A 20,555-nucleotide genomic window follows, 5' to 3' on the forward strand; every position below is an offset into this window, starting at 1 on the left:
TTGCCAGCTAAAAGCAAGCAGCCTGTAACTAGCTGCTTTTAGCTGGCAATCCAGAGTCCGGACACAACACGACTACACTGCCACTACTCTACACTACAAAATGGTGAAACTTCCTCTTCCTGAACTATCCTACATCACTTCCTGCGGATTTGTTTGCGAAATCCGCACCAAATCCGCAGGAAAAAGAGCCTGTGGGAACAGACCTGCGGATTTCTTGCGGATTTTACACCTTGCATTGACTTGCATGGGAAAAATCCGCAACAAAATTCGCAACAATAATTGACATGCTGCAGATTTTTCCGGATCAAAATCCGCGGCAAATCCGCCGCGGAAAAATCCGCAGCTTGGGCACAGCATTTCCAAAATGCCATTGAAATGGCTTGGAAGTGCCGCTGCTGCAGATTTTCGGTAAATCCGCGGCAAATCCGCAGCGTGGGCACATAGCCTATAAGAGCACAGGCCGCTGTGTAGAATGTAAAAATCACTTTATAATACTCACCTAGGAGGTCGCGCCGGTGCAGACTGGTCAAATGGATGGTGTCGTTCTCCGGTGCCGGCACCCCCTTTTTCAGCCATCTTGGTCTTCCTTTTTCTGAAGTCAGCGTGCATGACGCGTCTTATGTCATGCACACAGGCCGGTATTGAGGTCCTGCGCAGGCGCACTACAATACTTTCATCTGGCCTGAGTAGGGCAGATCAAAGTGCACCTGCGCAGGACCTCAGTGCTGGTGCATGTGTATAACATAGGAAGCGTCATGCACGCCGGCTTTAGAAGAAGGAAGACCAGGATGGTCTCGGAGAATGGTGCCACCCATTTCACCAGTCTGCACTGGAGGGACCTCCTAGGTGAGTATTATAAAGTGATTTTTATGTTCTACACAGCGGCCTGGGCTCCTATATACAGTATTCTGGAATGCTGTATATAAGAGCTCACTAGCGGTAGCCGCAGCTTATAGGCACCAAATCTGGTGACAGGTTCCCTTTAAGCAATAGGTCATTTTTTTGATGATTGCTTCCACTTTTTCATTTTGTGCATTGTCTAGTTAGTATTAATTTAGAGCCCCCAGCATACAACAGATTGTCTATATAGGGATATGGTTATCCATGCAGTGTATGAAAGTCTGAGGTCTGCCAAAACAGGAGTTGTCCATCCATATGTGATAATAATATAAACATTTATTTCTTTGTCGCTCCATTGGGAGACCCAGACAATTGACAATTGGGTGTATAGCTTCTGCCTCTGGAGGCCACACAAAGTAATTACACTTTAAAAAGTGTAACCCCTCCCCTCTGCTATACACCCTCCCGTGCATCACGGGCCCCTCAGTTTTTTGCTTTGTGTTGAAGGAGGCACACATTCACGCAAGCTCCACGTTTTAGTCAGCAGCAGCTGCTGACTTTATCGGATGGAAGAAAAGAGGGCCCCTATGGGGCCCCCGGCATGCTCCCTTCTCACCCCACTCAGGTCGGCGGTGTTGTTAAGGTTGAGGTACCCATTGCGGGTACACAGGCTGGAGCCACATGCCGCTTTCCTTCCCCATCCCTTAGGGGCTCTGGGGAAGTGGGATCCTATCCGGTCATCCAGACACTGGGACCGGTCTCCCTCCGCAGCCCCTGGGGGAAACTGCCGGACAGGAGACGGAGTATCGTCAGGGACATGGCCCTGCATCCACAGGTACTCTGTGTCCCCGTTGGGACGGCGCATAAAGCACCTTGGGCCCAGACGCTGCAGCGACTGCGGCGTGGGTATGGGTCCGGGACTACCGCGCCGACCGTGCACTGCCGGCCGGCCGCGGTTTTAACTTTAGTCCCCGGCTTTTGCGGCCTAGTATAGTATTCTCCCGCCCCCAGGCCTGCCAGTCAGGGAAAAGGGCGGGACGGTCGGTATGACGCCGACAGTGAGGGCTGGAGTACACCGAGCTGTCCTCCGCCCCCCTCACTACTCACGCTGGGGCACCAGATTCCCGCACTTTTGTGACTACGCCCACGCCTCCCTCCTCCTCTGAGAACGCCGTCAGCCATTTTTTCAGCACATTCTGCGGTGGAGAACTTCTGGCTGCAGCTGAGGGAGACCCGGGGCAGGGAATCTGGTGGCCACACAGAGCGGTTGGTAAGCCACACCGGTCTGCCGGTGCTGGACTCCCCAGAGTGCCGAACTGTATATATATATATATATATATATCTTTTGTGTATACATTGCTGGTTCGGCTGTACTGTTAACTTGAGGCTATATATATCCCTCAGTGATCACGGTGATCCCTTACTTATCTCTTGGAGGACAACAACATGTCGTCCGCAAAGAGCAAGGGTACCAAGGCACAGGCTTTTTTTGCAACCTGTACCTCATGTGCGGCTATGCTACCTGCAGGTTCCACCTACCCTCATTGTGTGCAATGCTCGGCCCCTGTGACACTCACTCAGCCGGAGCCTCCGGCACTGGTGGGACCCCCGGCTCAGGTAGAGACACCGGTTCCCACTGTCCAGGTTACAGGGACAGAGTTTGCAGTTTTGGCTGACAAACTGTCTGAGTCGCTTTCACAGTCCATGGCTCAGTCTATGGACAAATGGTCTGCTAAGATACTAGAAGCCTTGCAGTCCAGACCAACAACACAGATGCAGGGCACTGTGCGTTCTTCGTCCCCAGGTCCCCCTCAGTTGGCGCAGCAATCTGCTCCTGAGGTGACACATAGGTCCCACGGTGAGGACTCCGACTCGGACCGCAGTCCCAGACCGGTGAAGCGGGCTCGCTGGGGACCTTCCTCCACTTCATCACGCTGCTCAGGGTCTCAGCATGAGGACTCTCTAGAGGATGAAGAGGAAGGCGCAGCTCAGGGCTCAGACCCTGACGGTGCTCTCAATCTAGATACACCTGAAGGGGACGCCATAGTAAATGACCTTATAGCGTCCATCAACCAGGTGCTAGAAATTTCTCCTCCAACTCCAACTGTAGAGGAGGCGGCTTCACAGCAGGAGAAACACCAGTTTCGGTTTCCCAAACGTACACGGAGTGCCTTTTTCGATCACTCTAATTTCAGGGATGCTGTCCAGAAGCACAGAGCATACCCGGACAAGCGTTTTACTAAGCGCCTTAATGACACACGTTACCCCTTCCCCCCGGAAGTAGTGAAGGGTTGGGCTCAGTGTCCAAAAGTGGATCCTCCAGTCTCTAGGCTGGCGGCCAGATCTGTGGTTTCAGTGGCAGATGGCTCATCGCTCAAGGATGCCACTGACAGGCAGATAGAGCTCATGATGAAATCCATCTATGAAGCCATAGGAGCATCTTTTGCTCCGGCATTCGCGGCAGTATGGGCGCTCCAAGCTATCTCAGCTTGTCTGTCTGAGATTACTGCGGTCACACGCACCGCTACTCCGCAGGTTGTGTCTCTGACTTCTCAGGCGTCGGCTTTTTCGTCCTACGCCATGAACGCCGTCCTGGACTCGGTGAGCCGTTCAGCGGTAGCATCCGCCAATTCGGTGGCAGTCCGCAGAGCCATGTGGCTACGTGAATGGAAGGCAGACTCTGCCTCCCTGAAATTCTTAACCGGTTTGCCATTTTCTGGCGACCGTTTGTTTGGCGAGCAATTGGACGAAATTATTAAACAATCCAAGGGAAAGGACTCGTCCTTACCCCAGTCTAAACAAAACAAACCTCAACAGCGAATGTTTCAATCGAGGTTTCAGTCCTTTTGGCCTTCGGCCAAGTCACATTCCTCCACGTCAAACAGGTCGGAGAAGGGCCAGAGGAACCCTTCTGCATGGCGATCTAAGTCACGGCCTAAAAAGACCGCCGGAGGCACCGCCACCAAGGCGGCCTCTTCATGACTCTCGGCCTCCCCAAACTGCATCCTCGGTCGGTGGCAGGCTCTCCCGCTTTTGCGACGCCTGGTGGCCACATGTCCAAGACCGATGGGTGAGAGACATTCTGTCTCACGGTTACAGGATAGAGTTCAGCTCTCGTCCTCCAACTCGTTTCTTCACAACATCTCCGCCCCCAGAGCGAGCCGCTGCACTTTTTCAGGCGGTGAATGCTCTGAAGGCAGAAGGAGTGGTGATTCCCGTTCCCCCTCAGGAACATGGTCACGGCTTCTACTCCAACTTGTTCGTGGTGCCAAAAAAGGACGGATCTTTCCGTCCCGTTCTAGACCTCAAACTGCTCAACAAGCATGTCAGCACCAGAAGGTTTCGGATGGAATCTCTCCGCTCGGTCATCGCCTCAATGTCACAAGGAGACTTCCTAGCATCAATAGACATCAAGGATGCTTATCTCCATGTGCCGATCGCACCCGAACATCAACGCTTCTTGCGTTTCGCCATTGGGGACGAACACCTTCAGTTCGTGGCACTGCCTTTCGGCTTGGCGACAGCCCCACGGGTCTTCACCAAGATCATGGCCACAGTGGTGGCGGTCCTACACTCTCAGGGCCACTCGGTGATCCCTTACTTAGACGATCTCCTAGTCAAGGCACCCTCCTGGGTGGCTTGCCAGCACAGCCTGACCATTGCCCTGGAGACTCTCCAGAGGTTCGGGTGGATCATCAATTTCCCAAAGTCAAAATTGACACCGACCCAATCCCTGACTTACCTCGGGATGGAGTTTCATACTCTGTCAGCGATAGTGAAGCTTCCGCTGGACAAGCAGCGTTCACTACAGACAGGGGTCCAATCTCTTCTTCGGGGTCAGTCACACTCTTTGAGACGCCTTATGCACTTCCTAGGGAAGATGGTGGCAGCAATGGAAGCAGTTCCCTTTGCGCAGTTTCATCTGCGTCCACTTCAGTGGGACATTCTCCGCAAATGGGACAAGAGGTCGACGTCCCTCGACAGGAACGTTTCCCTGTCAAGAGCAGCCAAAACCTCCCTTCAGTGGTGGCTTCTTCCCACTTCTTTGTCGAAGGGAAAATCCTTCCTGCCCCCATCCTGGGCTGTGGTCACGACAGACGCGAGCCTGTCAGGGTGGGGAGCGGTCTTCCTCCACCACAGGGCTCAGGGAACCTGGACTCCGACGGAGTCCTCCCTGCAGATATGTTCTGGAGATAAGGGCAGTGTATCTAGCCCTACAGGCGTTCCAGCGGTGGCTGGAGGGCAGGCAGATCCGAATACAATCAGACAACGCCACGGCGGTCGCATACATCAACCACCAGGGCGGCACACGCAGTCGTCAAGCATTCCAAGAAGTTCGGCGGATTCTGCTGTGGGCGGAAGCCACAGCCTCCACCATCTCCGCAGTTCACATCCCGGGCGTAGAAAACTGGGAAGCAGACTTTCTCAGTCGCCAGGGCATGGACGCAGGGGAATGGTCTCTTCACCCGGACGTGTTTCAAGAGATCTGTTGCCGCTGGGGAACGCCGGACGTCGATCTCATGGCGTCTCGGCACAACAACAAAGTCCCGGCATTCATGGCACGGTCTCAGGATCACAGGGCGCTGGCGGCAGATGCGTTAGTTCAGGACTGGTCGCAGTTTCGACTACCTTATGTATTTCCCCCTCTGGCACTACTGCCCAGAGTGTTACGCAAGATCAGGTCCGACTGCAGCCGCGCCATCCTCGTCGCTCCAGACTGGCCGAGGAGGTCGTGGTACCCGGATCTGTGGCACCTCACGGTGGGGCAACCGTGGGCACTCCCAGACCGACCAGACTTGCTGTCTCAAGGGCCATTTTTCCATCTGAATTCTGCGGCCCTCAACCTGACTGTGTGGCCATTGAGTCTTGGCTCCTAGCGTCATCAGGGTTATCTCAAGATGTCATTGCCACCATGAGACAGGCCAGGAAATCAACGTCCGCCAAGATCTACCACAGGACTTGGAAGATCTTCTTAGCCTGGTGCTCGGATAGGGGTTTTGCTCCCTGGCCGTTTGCATTGCCCACTTTTCTTTCCTTTCTTCAATCAGGATTGGAAAAGGGTTTGTCTCTCGCCTCTCTCAAGGGACAAGTGTCGGCGCTTTCAGTGTTTTTTCAAAAGCGTCTAGCCAGACTCTCGCAGGTCCGCACGTTCCTGCAGGGAGTTTGCCACATAGTCCCACCTTACAAGCGTCCGCTAGAACCCTGGGATCTTAACAAGGTGCTGACGGCTCTCCAGAAGCCACCTTTCGAGCCGATGAGGGAGATCTCTCTATCTCGCCTTTCACAGAAAGTGGCCTTCCTAGTGGCAGTCACTTCACTTAGGAAAGTGTCTGAGCTAGCAGCGCTGTCATGCAAAGTCCCCTTCCTGGTCTTTCACCAGGATAAGGTGGTCCTGCGTCCGGTCCCGGAATTTCTCCCCAAGGTGGTATCCCCTTTTCATCTCAATCAGGATATCTCCTTGCCTTCTTTTTGCCCTCATCCAGTTCACCAATGTGAAAAGGATTTGCACTTGTTAGACCTCGTGAGAGCACTCAGAATCTACATTTCTCGCACGGCGCCCCTGCGCCGTTCGGATGCGCTCTTTGTCCTTGTCGCTGGCCAGCGTAAGGGGTCTCAGGCTTCCAAGTCAACCTTGGCTAGGTGGATCAAGAAACCGATTCTTGAAGCCTACCGTTCATCGGGGCTTCAGATTCCTTCAGGGCTTAAAGCCCATTCTACCAGGGCCGTAGGCGCGTCCTGGGCTTTGCGGCACCAGGCTACGGCTCAGCAGGTGTGTCAGGCGGCTACCTGGTCGAGTCTGCACACTTTCACGAAACACTATCAGGTGCATGCCTATGCTTCGGCAGAGGCTAGCCTAGGTAGGCGAGTCCTTCAGGCGGCAATTGCCCACCTGTAAGAGGGGGCCGGTTTCCGGCTCTTTTTATCGAGGTATTCTGTTACCCACCCAGGGATTGCTTTTGGACATCCCAATTGTCTGGGTCTCCCAATGGAGCGACAAAGAAGAAGGGAATTTTGTTTACTTACCGTAAATTCCTTTTCTTCTAGCTCCTATTGGGAGACCAAGCACCCGCCCCTGTTCCCTTCGGGCTGTTGTTCTTTTGTGTACACATGTTGTTCATGTTCAATTGTTCTTTTGGTTAATGGTTCAGTTCTCCGAACATCCTTCGGATTGAATTTACCTTAGACCAATTTATAAGTTTCCTCCTTCCTGCTTTGGCACCAAAACTGAGGGGCCCGTGATGCACGGGAGGGTGTATAGCAGAGGGGAGGGGTTACACTTTTTAAAGTGTAATTACTTTGTGTGGCCTCCAGAGGCAGAAGCTATACACCCAATTGTCTGGGTCTCCCAATAGGAGCTAGAAGAAAAGGAATTTACGGTAAGTAAACAAAATTCCCTTCTTTTAGAAATTGGATAAGAAGTTGCGAGAAAATCTTCGAGATGCCAGAAACAGTCTGTTTACTGGAGACAACCTTGGGACCGGACAATTCAGGTAATAATCATTATAGACGTTCTTATATTTTATAACTTTTTGTCATCATTGTTATTTTGATAGATTAAAGATTCCCTTCCCATTCAGAGGGTGCTAATGATACAATCACTGCCCCTCAATAATTTTTTGGCTAGTTACTCCTAATTGTTCCCTAACCAGTGCAAAGTGAAAACCCACTTACACATTAGCTAAAAGGAAGCCGATCCCACCGATTTTGGCGGGATTGGCCCACCACCTTCCATGTATTAGAGCGTCCCAATTGTCCCCCAACAGATAATGACGGGTGGAAGGGAATGGGGAAGGTAAAGATCCAGACATTGGATCTTCAATGGCTTATCCTTTTGTTTGGTGGGAAAATGTGCAGCTGCCATAGGTTTCTGGTAGCAATTCTCATAGGGAACACGAGCGCTCTGACTAGCCTAGCATCCTATTAGAGATGAGTGGATATCTTTGTGTAACCCAGGTCCACGGCCCAGGTCAGTGGTCTCTGGCCATGGACAGGAGCTGCGTGAATATCTTTAGCCTTTGGCATCACAGGATCAGCTGATTAGCTGGGCTGGCGACACATTACCTGTGCATCATACTGATGGCGTCATGCCAAGCTGGCAAATCAGAGTATGCACCGGGGAACCAGGAGGCTCAGAATCTCTAGAACAACAAGCTCATATTACACCACAAATTTGAAAGGAAAAATGCTATATTTAATAATTCTTTCAACTCTTACCATAAAAGATGGGGAGTTTGGTTAAACAATTTAATAGATACTGTATGACTATTGAATCCCAAACTATATAGGGCGACATCTACTACTTTTTTACAATCTTATTAAATTTATAGATTTCTCAAAGACACTCTACTCCAAAGATACAAAAAAAACCTCTGTTCTCACTTACCCAACCCTTTCCCTCTTTTTCTATTTCTTTCTTTCTCTCTTTCTTTCTCTTTCTTTCTCTCTTTCTTTCTCTTTCTCTCTTTCTTTCTCTTTCTTTCTGTCTCTTTCTCTCTGTCTTTCTCTCTTTCTCTCTTTCTTTCTTTCTCTCCTTCTTTCTTTCTCTTTCTCTTTCTTTTTCTTTCTTTCTTTCTCTTTCTTTCTCTTCTTTTCTTTCGCTCTTTCTTTCTCTCCTATAATCTCTTTTTATTAAGGTTAAGTCTCCCTTTACCACTTACCCTTCCATTCTTTTCCTTGATCCTTCCAAATTTGTCCCAATAAAGTTCTTCTTCCCTAATCTACCCTCCCCAACCTCTCCTTCCTTACCCCATAAAAATACTAAATAGTAAATGTACATATACAGTACTTTTCTTTGTCGTTCCATTGGGAGACCCAGACAATTGGGTGTATAGCTTCTGCCTCCGGAGGCCACACAAAGTATTACACTTTAAAAAGTGTAACCCCTCCCCTCTGCCTATACACCCTCCCGTGGACCACGGGCTCCTCAGTTTTATGCTTTGTGTGGAAGGAGGCACACATCCACTCATGCATTCTCATACTTAGTTATGTCGGTTGGAAGAAAAGAGGGCCCCCTCGGGGCCCCCGGCATGTTCCCTTCTCACCCCACTATGTCGGCGGTGTTGTTAAAGTTGAGGTACCCATTGCGGGTACGGAGGCTGGAGCCACATGCCGTCTCCTTCACCATCCCTTATGCGGCTCTGGGAGAAGTGGGATCCTAAGCGGTCATCCATTTGCTGGGACCGTGCTCCATCCGCAGCCCCTGGTGGAACCTGCCGGACCGGAGCCTCTTCAACCTCAGGGACCGGGCCCTGCAACTTAAAGGTACTCTGTGTCCCCATAGGGGACTGTGCAGGGAGCGCACCTTCTTCCCGGAAGCCGCGGTAGTTGTGAAATTGAGGAGGCCGGTGGACTTCCGCGCCGACCGTGCCTGCTTGTCGGGCGCGGCCTCAAATTTAGTCCCCGGCTTCACCGCGGCCTAGTCGCGAAAATCCCGCCCCCGGGCCTGCCTGTCAGGGGTAAGGGCGGGATTACCGACATGACGTCGGATGTGAGGGCTGGAGCATCCTGCATGTCTTCCTCCCCCCTCACTGACCACTGTGGGGACCCCAGATTCCCGCTCTTTGCTGGCGCCGCCCTCGGCCCCACTCCTCCCCTGAGAGCTCCGGCGGCCATTTTCTGGCATTCTGCCGGTGGATGCTTCTCAGTGAAGCAGCTCTGCAGCTCCGGGGGATCCACGACAGGGAATCTGGAGGACACACTCCGCTCGTTAGCGGTCGGTAAGCCACACCGGTCACCCGGTGCTGGTCCCCCTAGGGTGCCGGAATAGATACATATATATATAAAATAGATATATATATCTGTTCGGTCAGGCTGTATACCCTTTTCCCATATACCCTCAGTGGTCACTCTCCTAGGAGACAACAGCATGTCGTCCACAAGGAGCAAAGCTACTAAGGCACAGGTTTTTTTCGCGGCCTGTACATCTTGTGGGGCTATGTTACCTGCGGGTTCCACCTACCCTCACTGTGAGCAATGCTCGACTCCTGCCTCGCTTGCTCAGCCGGAGCCTCGGGCACTGGTGGGCCCCTCGGCTCATGTAGACCCCCCTGCTCCCCCTGAGCAGGCTGCAGGGACAGAGTCACCGGTGTTGGCCTCTTTTGCTGAGAAACTCTCTCAGTCACTCTCCCAATCCATTGCTCTGTCTATGGACAAATGGTCTTCTAAACTCCTTGAGGCATTGCAGTCCAGACCGGACCTTCCACAGGCCCCGGCCCCTGTTAGCTTGTCTCCTCCAGGCCCCTCTCGGTCCGCACCGCAGCGCGCTCCCAGGTTGGCCCCTAGGTCTCAGGCGGAGGACTCCTGCCCGGACCGCAGTCCCAGACCGGCTAAGCGGTCTCGCTGGGACTCTTCCCCGACTTCCTCACGCTGCTCGGGATCCCAGCTTGAGGACTCTCAGGAAGACGAGGCGGACGTGGGAGCTCAGGGCTCTGACCCTGACTTCGCCCTTAACCTTGATACACCTGAGGGGGACGCCTTAGTAAATGATCTTATCTCGTCCATCAACCAGGTGTTGGATCTCTCACCTCAGCCTCCTCCTGTAGAGGAGTCGGCGTCTCAGCAGGAGAAACACCAGTTTCGGTTCCCCAAACATACGCGCAATACGTTTTTTGATCACTCTAACTTCAGGGATGCTGTCCAGAAGCCCAGAGCGGTCCCGGACAAGCGCTTTGCTAAACGCCACACTGACACGCGTTACCCCTTTCCATCTGAAGTCGTTAAGGGTTGAGCTCACTCTCCCAAGGTGGATCCTCCAGTCTCCAGATTGGCTGCTAGGTCCGTTGTGTCTGTTGCAGATGGCTCATCCCTGAAGGATGCCACTGACAGACAGATAGAGCTCTTGGTGAAGTCCATCTATGAGGCCACGGGCGCGTCTTTCGCCCCAGCCTTTGCAGCCGTGTGGGCTCTCCAAGCAATCTCGGCTTGTCTGACTGAGATTAATGCTGTCACACGGAATTCTGCTCCGCATGTTTCGTCTTTGACCTCTCAGGCATCAGCCTTTTCGTCCTACGCCATGAACGCCGTCCTGGACTCCACTAGCTGTACGGCTGTAGCATCTGCTAACTCCGTGGCAGTCCGCAGGGCCATGTGGCTGCGCGAATGGAAAGCAGACTCTGCTTCCAAGAGGTTCTTAACTGGTTTGCCTTTTTCTGGCGACCGTTTGTTTGGCGAACGATTGGATGAGATTATTAAGGAATCCAAGGGAAAGGACTCCTCCTTACCCCAGTTCAAACCTAAGAGACCTCAGCAGAGAAAAATCCAATCGCGCCGCAGGAGGCACTGCCTCCAAGACGGCCTCATCATGACTCTCGGCCTCCCCCAGCCACATCCTCGGTCGTTTGCAGGCTCTCCCGCTTTGGCGACGCCTGGTGGCCACATGTTCAAGACCGATGGGTGAGAGACATTCTGTCTCATGGTTACAGGATAGAGTTCAGCTCTCGTCCTGCGGTTCGTTTCTTCAGAACCTCTCCGCCCCCCGCTCAGGCCGACGCACTTTTTCAGGCAGTGGACGCTCTAAAGATAGAAGGAGTTGTGATCCCCGTTCCCCTTCAGGAACGTGGTCGCGGATTTTACTCCAACTTGTTCGTGGTGCCAAAAAAGGACGGGTCATTCCGTCCCGTTCTGGACCTCAAGCTACTCAACAGACATGTGAGAACCAGACGGTTTCGGATGGAATCTCTCCGCTCGGTCATCGCCTCGATGTCACAAGGAGACTTCCTAGCATCGATCGATATCAAGGATGCTTATCTCCATGTACCGATCGCACCCGAACATCAACGTTTCCTGCGTTTCGCCATCGGGGACGAACACCTTCAGTTCGCGGCATTGCCTTTCGGCCTGGCGACAGCCCCACGGGTTTTCACCAAAGTCATGGCATCCGTCGTGGCGGTCCTGCACTCTCAGGGCCACTCGGTGATCCCCTACTTGGACGATCTCCTAGTCAGGGCCCCTTCTCGGGTGGCGTGTCAACAAAGCCTTACCGTCGCTCTGGCGACTCTCCAGCAGTTCGGGTGGATCATCAACTTCCCGAAATCCAAGTTGACACCGACCCAATCACTGACTTACCTCGGGATGGAGTTTCATACCCAGCAAGCGTTAGTCAAGCTACCGAGCGACAAACAGCTTTCTCTGCAGGCAGGGGTGCAATCACTTCTTCGGAGTCAGTCACACCCCTTAAGGCGCCTCATGCACTTCCTCGGGAAGATGGTGGCAGCTATAGAGGCAGTGCCGTTCGCGCAATTCCATCTACGGCCACTCTAATGGGACATTCTCCGCAAATTGGACAAGAGTGCGGCTTCCCTCGACAAGAACGTCTCTCTTTCCCTTGCAACCAAAACATCACTTCAGTGGTGGCTCCTACCCACATCTCTGTCGCGGGGAAAATCCTTCCTACCCCCAACCTGGGCTGTGGTCACCACGGACGCGAGCCTGTCAGGTTGGGGAGCGGTTTTTCTCCACCACAGGGCTCAAGGAACCTGGACTCCGATAGAATCGTCCCTTCAGATCAATATCCTGGAGATAAGGGCAGTATATCTAGCCCTATTGGCTTTCCATCGGTGGCTGGAGGGCAGGCAGATCCGTATCCAGTCGGACAACACCACTGCCGTCGCCTACATCAACCACCAAGGCGGCACTCGCAGTCGTCAAGCCTTCCAGGAAGTCCGACGGATTCTGCAGTGGGTGGAAGCCACAGGCTCCACCATCTCCGCAGTTCACATCCCTGGCGTAGAAAACTGGGAAGCAGATTTTCTCAGTCGTCAGGGCATGGACGCGGGGGAATGGTCTCTGCACCCAGACGTGTTTCGAGAGATCTGTCGCCGCTGGGGAACGCCGGACGTCGATCTCATGGCGTCACGGCACAACAACAAGGTCCCGGCCTTCATGGCACGGTCTCAGGATCACAGAGCTCTGGCGGCGGACGCGTTAGTCCAGGATTGGTCGCAGTTTCGACTGCCTTATGTGTTTCCCCCTTTGGCGATGCTGCCCAGAGTACTACGCAAGATCAGGTCCGACTGCCGTCGCGCCATTCTCGTCGCTCCAGACTGGCCGAGGCGGTCGTGGTATCCGGATCTGTGGCATCTCACGGTGGGTCAACCGTGGGCACTTCCAGACCGCCCAGACTTGCTGTCACAAGGCCCGTTTTCCCATCTGAATTCTGTGGCCCTCAACCTGACTGTGTGGCCATTGAGTCCTGGCTCCTAGCGTCTTCAGGGTTATCTCAGGATGTCATTGCCACCATGAGACAAGCCAGGAAGCCAACGTCCGCCAAGATCTATTACAGATCTTGGCAAATCTTCCTATCATGGTGCGCTGTTAACGGTTTTCCTCCATGGCCGTTTGCCTTACCCACTTTTCTTTCATTCCTTCAATCTGGAATGGACAAGGGTTTGTCCCTCGGCTCTCTCAAAGGCCAAGTATCGGCGATCTCCGTGTTTTTTCTAAAGCGTCTAGCCAGGCTTCCACAGGTCCGCACGTTCCTGCAGGGGGTTTGCCACATGGTCCCACCTTACAAACGTCCGCTGGAACCCTGGGATCTTAACAGGGTTCTGTCGGCTCTTCAAAAACCACCTTTCGAGCCGCTGAGGGATGTCTCTCTCTCACGTCTTTCGCAGAAGGTGGCCTTCCTAGTGGCAGTCACATCACTTCGGAGAGTGTCTGAGCTCGCAGCACTGTCATGCAAAGCCCCCTTCCTGGTTTTTCACCAGGATAAGGTGGTTCTGCGTCCTGTCCCGGAATTTCTCCCTAAGGTGGTATCCCCTTTTCATCTCAATCAGGATATCTCCTTGCCTTCCTTTTGCCCTAATCCAATTCACCAGTGTGAAAAGGATTTGCACTCTTTGGATCTAGTGAGAGCACTCCGGTTCTACGTGTCTCGCACGGCGCCCCTGCGCCGTTCAGATGCGCTCTTTGTCCTTGTCGCTGGCCAGCGTAAGGGCTCTCAGGCCTCCAAGTCAACCTTGGCTCGGTGGATCAAGGAACCGATTCTCGAGGCCTACCGTTCTTCCGGGCTTCCGCTCCCTTCAGGGCTGAAAGCCCATTCTACCAGAGCCGTGGGTGCGTCCTGGGCATTGCGACACCGGGCTACGGCTCAGCAGGTGTGTCAGGCAGCTACGTGGTCTAGTCTGCACACTTTCACGAAGCACTATCAAGTGCATACCTATGCTTCGGCAGACGCCAGTCTAGGTAGGCGAGTCCTTCAGGCGGCGGTTGCCCACCTGTAAGAGGGGGCCGTTTTCGGCTCTTTTTATCGAGGTATTCTTTTACCCACCCAGGGACTGCTCTTGGACGTCCCAATTGTCTGGGTCTCCCAATGGAGCGACAAAGAAAAAGGGAATTTTGTTTACTTACCGTAAATTCCTTTTCTTCTAGCTCCTATTGGGAGACCCAGCACCCGCCCCTGTGCCCTTCTGGCTAGTTGTTCTTTTGTGTACACATGTTGTTCATGTTGAATTGTTCTTTTGGTTCATGGTCTTCAGTTCTCCGAACATCCTTCGGATTGAATTTACCCTAGACCAATTTATAAGTTTTCTCCTTCCTGCTTTTGCACCAAAACTGAGGAGCCCGTGGTCCACGGGAGGGTGTATAGGCAGAGGGGAGGGGTTACACTTTTTAAAGTGTAATACTTTGTGTGGCCTCCGGAGGCAGAAGCTATACACCCAATTGTCTGGGTCTCCCAATAGGAGCTAGAAGAAAAGGAATTTACGGTAAGTAAACAAAATTCCCTTTATTCCTAATGTATTTAAGCAAATGTATAAATGCAATTCATTATGTAATATATGTTTTAAATTACAATAAAAATTATTGCAACTTATAATCTCTCTACACAGATATTTTATCAAATAAAAACTTGCAGCTGTGTATCAGAATAGTAATCCGATTACGCTCTGTATAATAAAGGTTAGCTGTCTATTCGTTGAGGAATCGTTGGAGAAAGATTTGTGAGGTTACGTTGGTATCCGCTTTCTCCAGCCTGCAATAGTTAATGGTCATTTCCTTTGTTTTTTCTCCTTCAGCTTTCAGAGGCCTTTGTTAGTTCTTGTGGATAGAAATATAGACCTTTCCACTCCTCTTCACCACACGTGGACATACCAGGCCTTGGTGCATGATGTTCTGGTGAGGCTTTTGTTTCCTAAATGAATGTTTCATGTATGACGTGACACACCACACATGACACTGATCTCCGTAACCTCAAGATGTAACCTCTATCTTCCTTAGAAATAGTCATGTGAATTTTTTTTATAGGGGTTTTTCATTTTTGGAAAAGTGGACAATTATTCCTAAAATATGAAATAATAAAGGTAAACAGTACTTGCCCTCCCCTGCCCCAGCACTGCTTCCCCGACCATGATCTGGTCTTTGTTTTAGCTGCAACGTAGACATCATGTGGACAGCTGACATTACCGCTGCAGCCATTCATTGAATTCGGCAGCTCTGCCAATGGTCTTTTTATACTTCCAGTCCCACCTAGTGTACTTGAACATGTAAACATCTGATCGCTTGTTCTATATAGTAAAATACAACTGTATTCTAGTATATAAGTAGAATCAACCCAGTGGCACCCCATGGTCACAAGATGGAAGGTGTAATGGATGTCTGGATGAACATGGAAACTTGTGCTTTAACACTTCAATTCCTGCCAGCATTTAAGAGCAGCAATCAGTGCTCCATGCACCAGCATCTGGTGTGTGATGTACATGTATGTCACATCTCGGGAAGGATTTAAACCATTAGTTACTATTATCTGATTCAGTCTTGTTACATACACTAGTAACAAAAAGTCAGGAATATTTGGCTTTCAGGTGAAATTTCAGGAGGATCCTAAAATGCCCTCTGACCTTTTCAGGTGACCTTCTCTAATCTTCTGAATGCTCATGTCCATCTGTTCAATGTTTGAGGACATTTTGCACAACTTGCTGTTCTCTAACAAGAAGCTTCATGGCAAATCTCACAACAAATGTTTGATACATGATGATGATGCCCCAAAAATTTCAGGGTTCAATTAGAATTGGTATTTAAACAGATCTCCTCATTATGCTGTTAACATTTTGACATCATGAGACCAAGACGACACCTAACAATTCTGTGAGTCACAGAGGCTATCAATATTGTTTTTAGTACATAGGGTATACAGGACGCCAGCATTTTTATTCAAAATAGGTGCCCCAACTCGTGTTGTTGGAAATGTGGAGCTTCAGACGCTGATTTGATTCATCTTATGTGGAACTGCCCACATTTGAGAAGATACAGGATGGGAGCGCTTGACCTGATTGATTCTGTGTATGACTGTCGTACTGATCGTGGACCTCTGACATGTGTTCTTGGATGCACGGCGGAACTCTCTATTCCGGAGAGCCATAAGGCTGCTATCGCGCGCATATTATATCAGGCAAGGAAGGTCATGGCATTATGCTGGAAAAATAGAAAGGTTCCCGACACTAAATAGTTAGTTGATAAGGTAAATTATGTCCTTCGGCTGGAGAAGTATGTTTATCAGAAGAGAAGGGCATGCAAAAAATTTGAGGATCTGTGGGCCCCGTGGCTTGATACTCCAAATTTGGCTCCGGTGACACTGACCTGGGCTAGAGCCCTTGGAGTAAATTAGGTTTAGTTTAGACGCTTGGGAAGGAGCCATGGTGTCAGGTTGAATTGCAGGTGTTTTAGATACCGTATATTTCGGATTATAAGACGCACCGGACCATAAGACGCACCCTGGCTTTAGAGATGGAAAATAGGAAAATTAAAATTTTAAGCAAAATTTGTGGTCATGACACATTGTTATGGGGCGAGGATCTGCTGCTGACACTGTTATGGGGGTAATGTCCCCAAATTATCTATTAAGATACCCCATCCTGGTAATGATCCTCCTGCCTTATATATACAGTATATGTCCCTCATCCTGGTATAGCCCCCATCCTGCTATATACAGTCATCCTGGCATATGGCCAGCATCCTGCTATATACCCCATCCTGGGATATGTCCCCATCCTGCTATATAACCCATCCTGGCATATGGCCAGCATCCTGCTATATACCCCATCCTGGCATATGGCCCCATCCTGCTATATACCCCATCCTGGCATATGGCCCCATCCTGCTATATAACCCATCCTCGCATATGGCCCCATCCTGCTATATACCCCCATTCTGCTATATACCCCCATCCTGCTATATACCCCTATACTTGTATCTATATGCTGTTCTACTTTTGTTAAACAAAAATGTTAATAAAAAAACTATTGATTTAAAAAAACAATTCTGTAGCGTGGACTTTTTAAAGCCAACCTGTCAGGTCCAATATGCACCCAGAACCACGAGCAGTTCTTTGTGCATATTGCTAATCCCTCCCTAACTGTCCCTGTATACACTAGTATAGATAGAGATCTTTAGAAAAAGTATTTCTAAAGATCTTTTACCGTATGCTAAAGAGCTTGGGCGCTAGTTCCCTGGCCAGTCGCCCCTCATTAGCATGTTAGTACACTCGGCTTCATAGTGGGCATGACCGAACCTCCGGGGTCATACGCACTGAGCTGAAATCCCCTGTCGGACATGATGGTGGCGGAGAGGTGAATGACATCATCTGCTGATGCTGTACATTCATTAGCATGATAGCACACCCACAGGGATGTACTAACATGCTAATGGGGTCGACTAGCCAGGGGAACTAACGCCCAGGGGACTAGTCCCCACGCTCATTAGCATTTGATATAAGATCTTTAGAAATACTTTTTGTAAAGATCTCTTTATCTATGCTAGTGTATACAGGGACAGTTAGGCAGGGATTATATCAATATACACCCAGAACTGCTCGTGGTACAGGGTGCATATTACACCTGAAATGTTCTCTTTAAGTTTTACATACATTTCACCCGAACACCAAATATTCCTAACTTTTTTACAGTAATATATATAGGACCTTTTGCTGCATTCGGCGGTGAGGGTTTGTTTTTTTTGCCAAAATGGCGACAAAAGTGCCCATTTTAGACATGATTTTCTAAAATTGCCCAAGAAATTATGCAATTTTTACTGTAATTTCAAAAAACTACACAGCAGTATGAGACCTCGAGGAGAATTTATCACCAGGTTTATGCTGCTTTTCCTTTCTGTGAGGGAAGAGTCCCTGAATCTATTGTTAGTTAGTGAGATTCTTGCTGTAGTTTTGATAACATTGTTCGATCTTCTCACACCAACAACAATATGCAACTGCATATAGTATTTAAATCTTTAGTAAATAGTTAAAACATTAAAATACAGAACATACAAAAGGATATCTCCAAAAACAACCCCTCACAGGGTAGATGTTTTGTTGGGAACACCTAGCACACCCACTTCCAAAAATCCTAGAAGAAGCATCACTAATGCGAAACGTGCGTTGGATGGAGGATGGCATTACTTCTCTCCTGCTGATTTTCCTATAGGTATAATTATGGTTTAGTATGGGGCTTGTTTAATATAGCTATGCATATATAATGTGAATTTTTGTAAACAAATCTTTACACACTTGTGTTTCAATTTTGTTTAATATATAATTTGTTCAGGTACTAATTGTATACAGTACATGAATATATGGCTGTTATTATCAATTATTCTGTATACATTATGGGGAAGTGGGTGTGCTAGGTGTTCCCAACATAATATCTACTCTGTGAGGGGTTGTTTTTGGAGACATCCTTTTGTATGTTCTGTGTTTTAACTATTTAATAAAGATTTAAATACTATATTCAGTTGCATATTGTTGTTGGTGTGTAATGCTAAGTTGGTTATTTTGCCAAGTTTTGGATGTGTTATTGGTGTTAATTGTTCTATCTTCTGCAGCTCTGCTAGTCTTCTCAATGATGAGCTTCTGCAGTGTAGTCCTCGATATTCATGAGCTGTATCTCTCCCCCCCCCCAGCACTGATTGTCAGCCTTCTGCCAATGCACAGTGTGGAAAACTGCCAATCAGTGCATATCGTATACTTGTTACCGCCGTTCCCGGCTCTGACACCGAAGAATCCTCACAGAGCACAGTGCACGTGATGTGAGGATCCACACAAGTCTGCAGTCACATAGAGTGACACACAGAGAGAGACTGCAGATTTCGTATTTCAGACCTGGTAACCCCTTTTAATATACAGTGGAACCTTGCTTAACGAGAACGATCCGTTCTGGGACTGTGCTTAGTAACCAAGTTACTCGTTCAGCAAAGCAAGATTTCCCATAGGAAATCATTGCAATGCAGACGATTCCTTCCACAACTTGTTAAATGTCCCATCCTGGTCCCCTATTCTATCATTCCACACATGCACAAACACGTACAAAGACACACAAACACACAAGCACGCATACACGCGCACATATTATATGCTCACCTTACCTTCCGTTCCATCGCCGGTCTCCTGGGACTTGCTGTGCTCCGGTACGGGCTGTGTATCTGGTTACCATAACGACGAGGGAGGAACTTCCGCTCCCAGCGCGCTGATGTCAAAGGCACAGCCGCTTGCCTCTGATTGGCCAGCGCGCTGCCTTTGAGTAGCGGTGACAGTAAATTCCTGCTTTGTCGCTATGGATGCCGATGCACCGCCTGGAGTGGAGCGGAGCGGCGAACTACAGGACCCAGGAGGCCGGCGATGAAATGGAAGGTATACATATTATATGCTCACCTTACCTTCCGTTCCACCGCCGGCCTTCTGGTACTTATAGTTCGCCGCGAGGACGTCGCGATGTACCCGGGAACTACAAGAACCATGAGACCGGCGGTGGAATGGAAGGTAAGGTGAGCATAATTATGTATGTGTGTGCGTACATGTGTGTGTTTGTGCGTACATGTGTGTGTTTGTGTGGACTACAAGAGCGGGTTAAAGCGCGGTGGATGTATGGAACCGGAAGTGTGTGCGGTGAGGATTTTGCTCGCACAGCAAAGCTTTCTCGTAAACCGGGTTACAAATTTACACAAAGCTTTGCTTGTTAAGCGAAATTCTCGTTAAGTGGGTTACTTGTTAAGCGAGGTACCACTGTATCTACGTACACCTCTATTCACACCACCTTGATATGAATGGGCCTACGTAGATGCTGCTGTCTTTTCTTTAAGATAATTTCAGAAAATCCAATCATCTTGAGTTGTCCGATGTGTTTGATGACTGGTATGTTTTCGCTAATTGTAAGGAAGATGGAGGATAGGCCTGGGGAGACATGAGGAAGGAATAAAGCAGACTTTCCAAACCAAGGGGGTTCTAACTTTCATGTTACCGATTGTAATTCCTCTTTTAATCCATGGGCATAAAGCTAGTGCCATTGTATGTACTTCCACAAGAGGTCTCCAGCCAGCTAGCATAGGCTGAAATCCTAAACTGTATGAAAAAATAACTTAGGCCTTAAAATGAAAATTCTGACTTGTTTCCTACTTGATGACTTGGGATGACATGTAGAATTGGAGAATAGCACATCTTTTGCCTAGTTCAGGTTTTGTCCATTTGTGACTTGGCAATCATTAGGGTGGATTGATTTTTCAGGTTTGAGAATTGTCTTTTGTTCATTCTGTAGCATGTCTTAACAGAGCATAAAGGGTTACTCCGTGTATCTAGTACAGGCCAAGTGCTCGATACCAGCCGACCGTGCCATCTTCACAGAAGCTGTCAGTACATGTGACCTCTACACCCTGGCTCGTTTTTCGATACGGAGTGAAAGGACCAGAATAACCCTTTAAAGAGGTTGTCCAATCATGATATTGATGATGTGTCC

The 20,555-nt window shown here is 49.8% G+C and overlaps 1 protein-coding gene across 1 annotated transcript in view; it reads left to right on the forward strand.

The window, feature by feature from the left end:
* Window positions 1-20,555, forward strand: part of SCFD1 (sec1 family domain containing 1) — a 165,306-nt gene that overhangs the window by 45,830 nt on the left and 98,921 nt on the right. Inside the window, exons 9-10 of the mRNA XM_075330962.1 lie at window positions 7,246-7,331; window positions 14,853-14,952. Of these exons, the coding sequence (XP_075187077.1) occupies window positions 7,246-7,331; window positions 14,853-14,952 (186 nt within the window). The remainder of the gene's footprint in view (window positions 1-7,245; window positions 7,332-14,852; window positions 14,953-20,555) is intronic.

This window comes from Anomaloglossus baeobatrachus, chromosome 12, assembly GCF_048569485.1.
Source record: "Anomaloglossus baeobatrachus isolate aAnoBae1 chromosome 12, aAnoBae1.hap1, whole genome shotgun sequence".
Lineage (NCBI taxonomy): Eukaryota > Metazoa > Chordata > Amphibia > Anura > Aromobatidae > Anomaloglossus > Anomaloglossus baeobatrachus.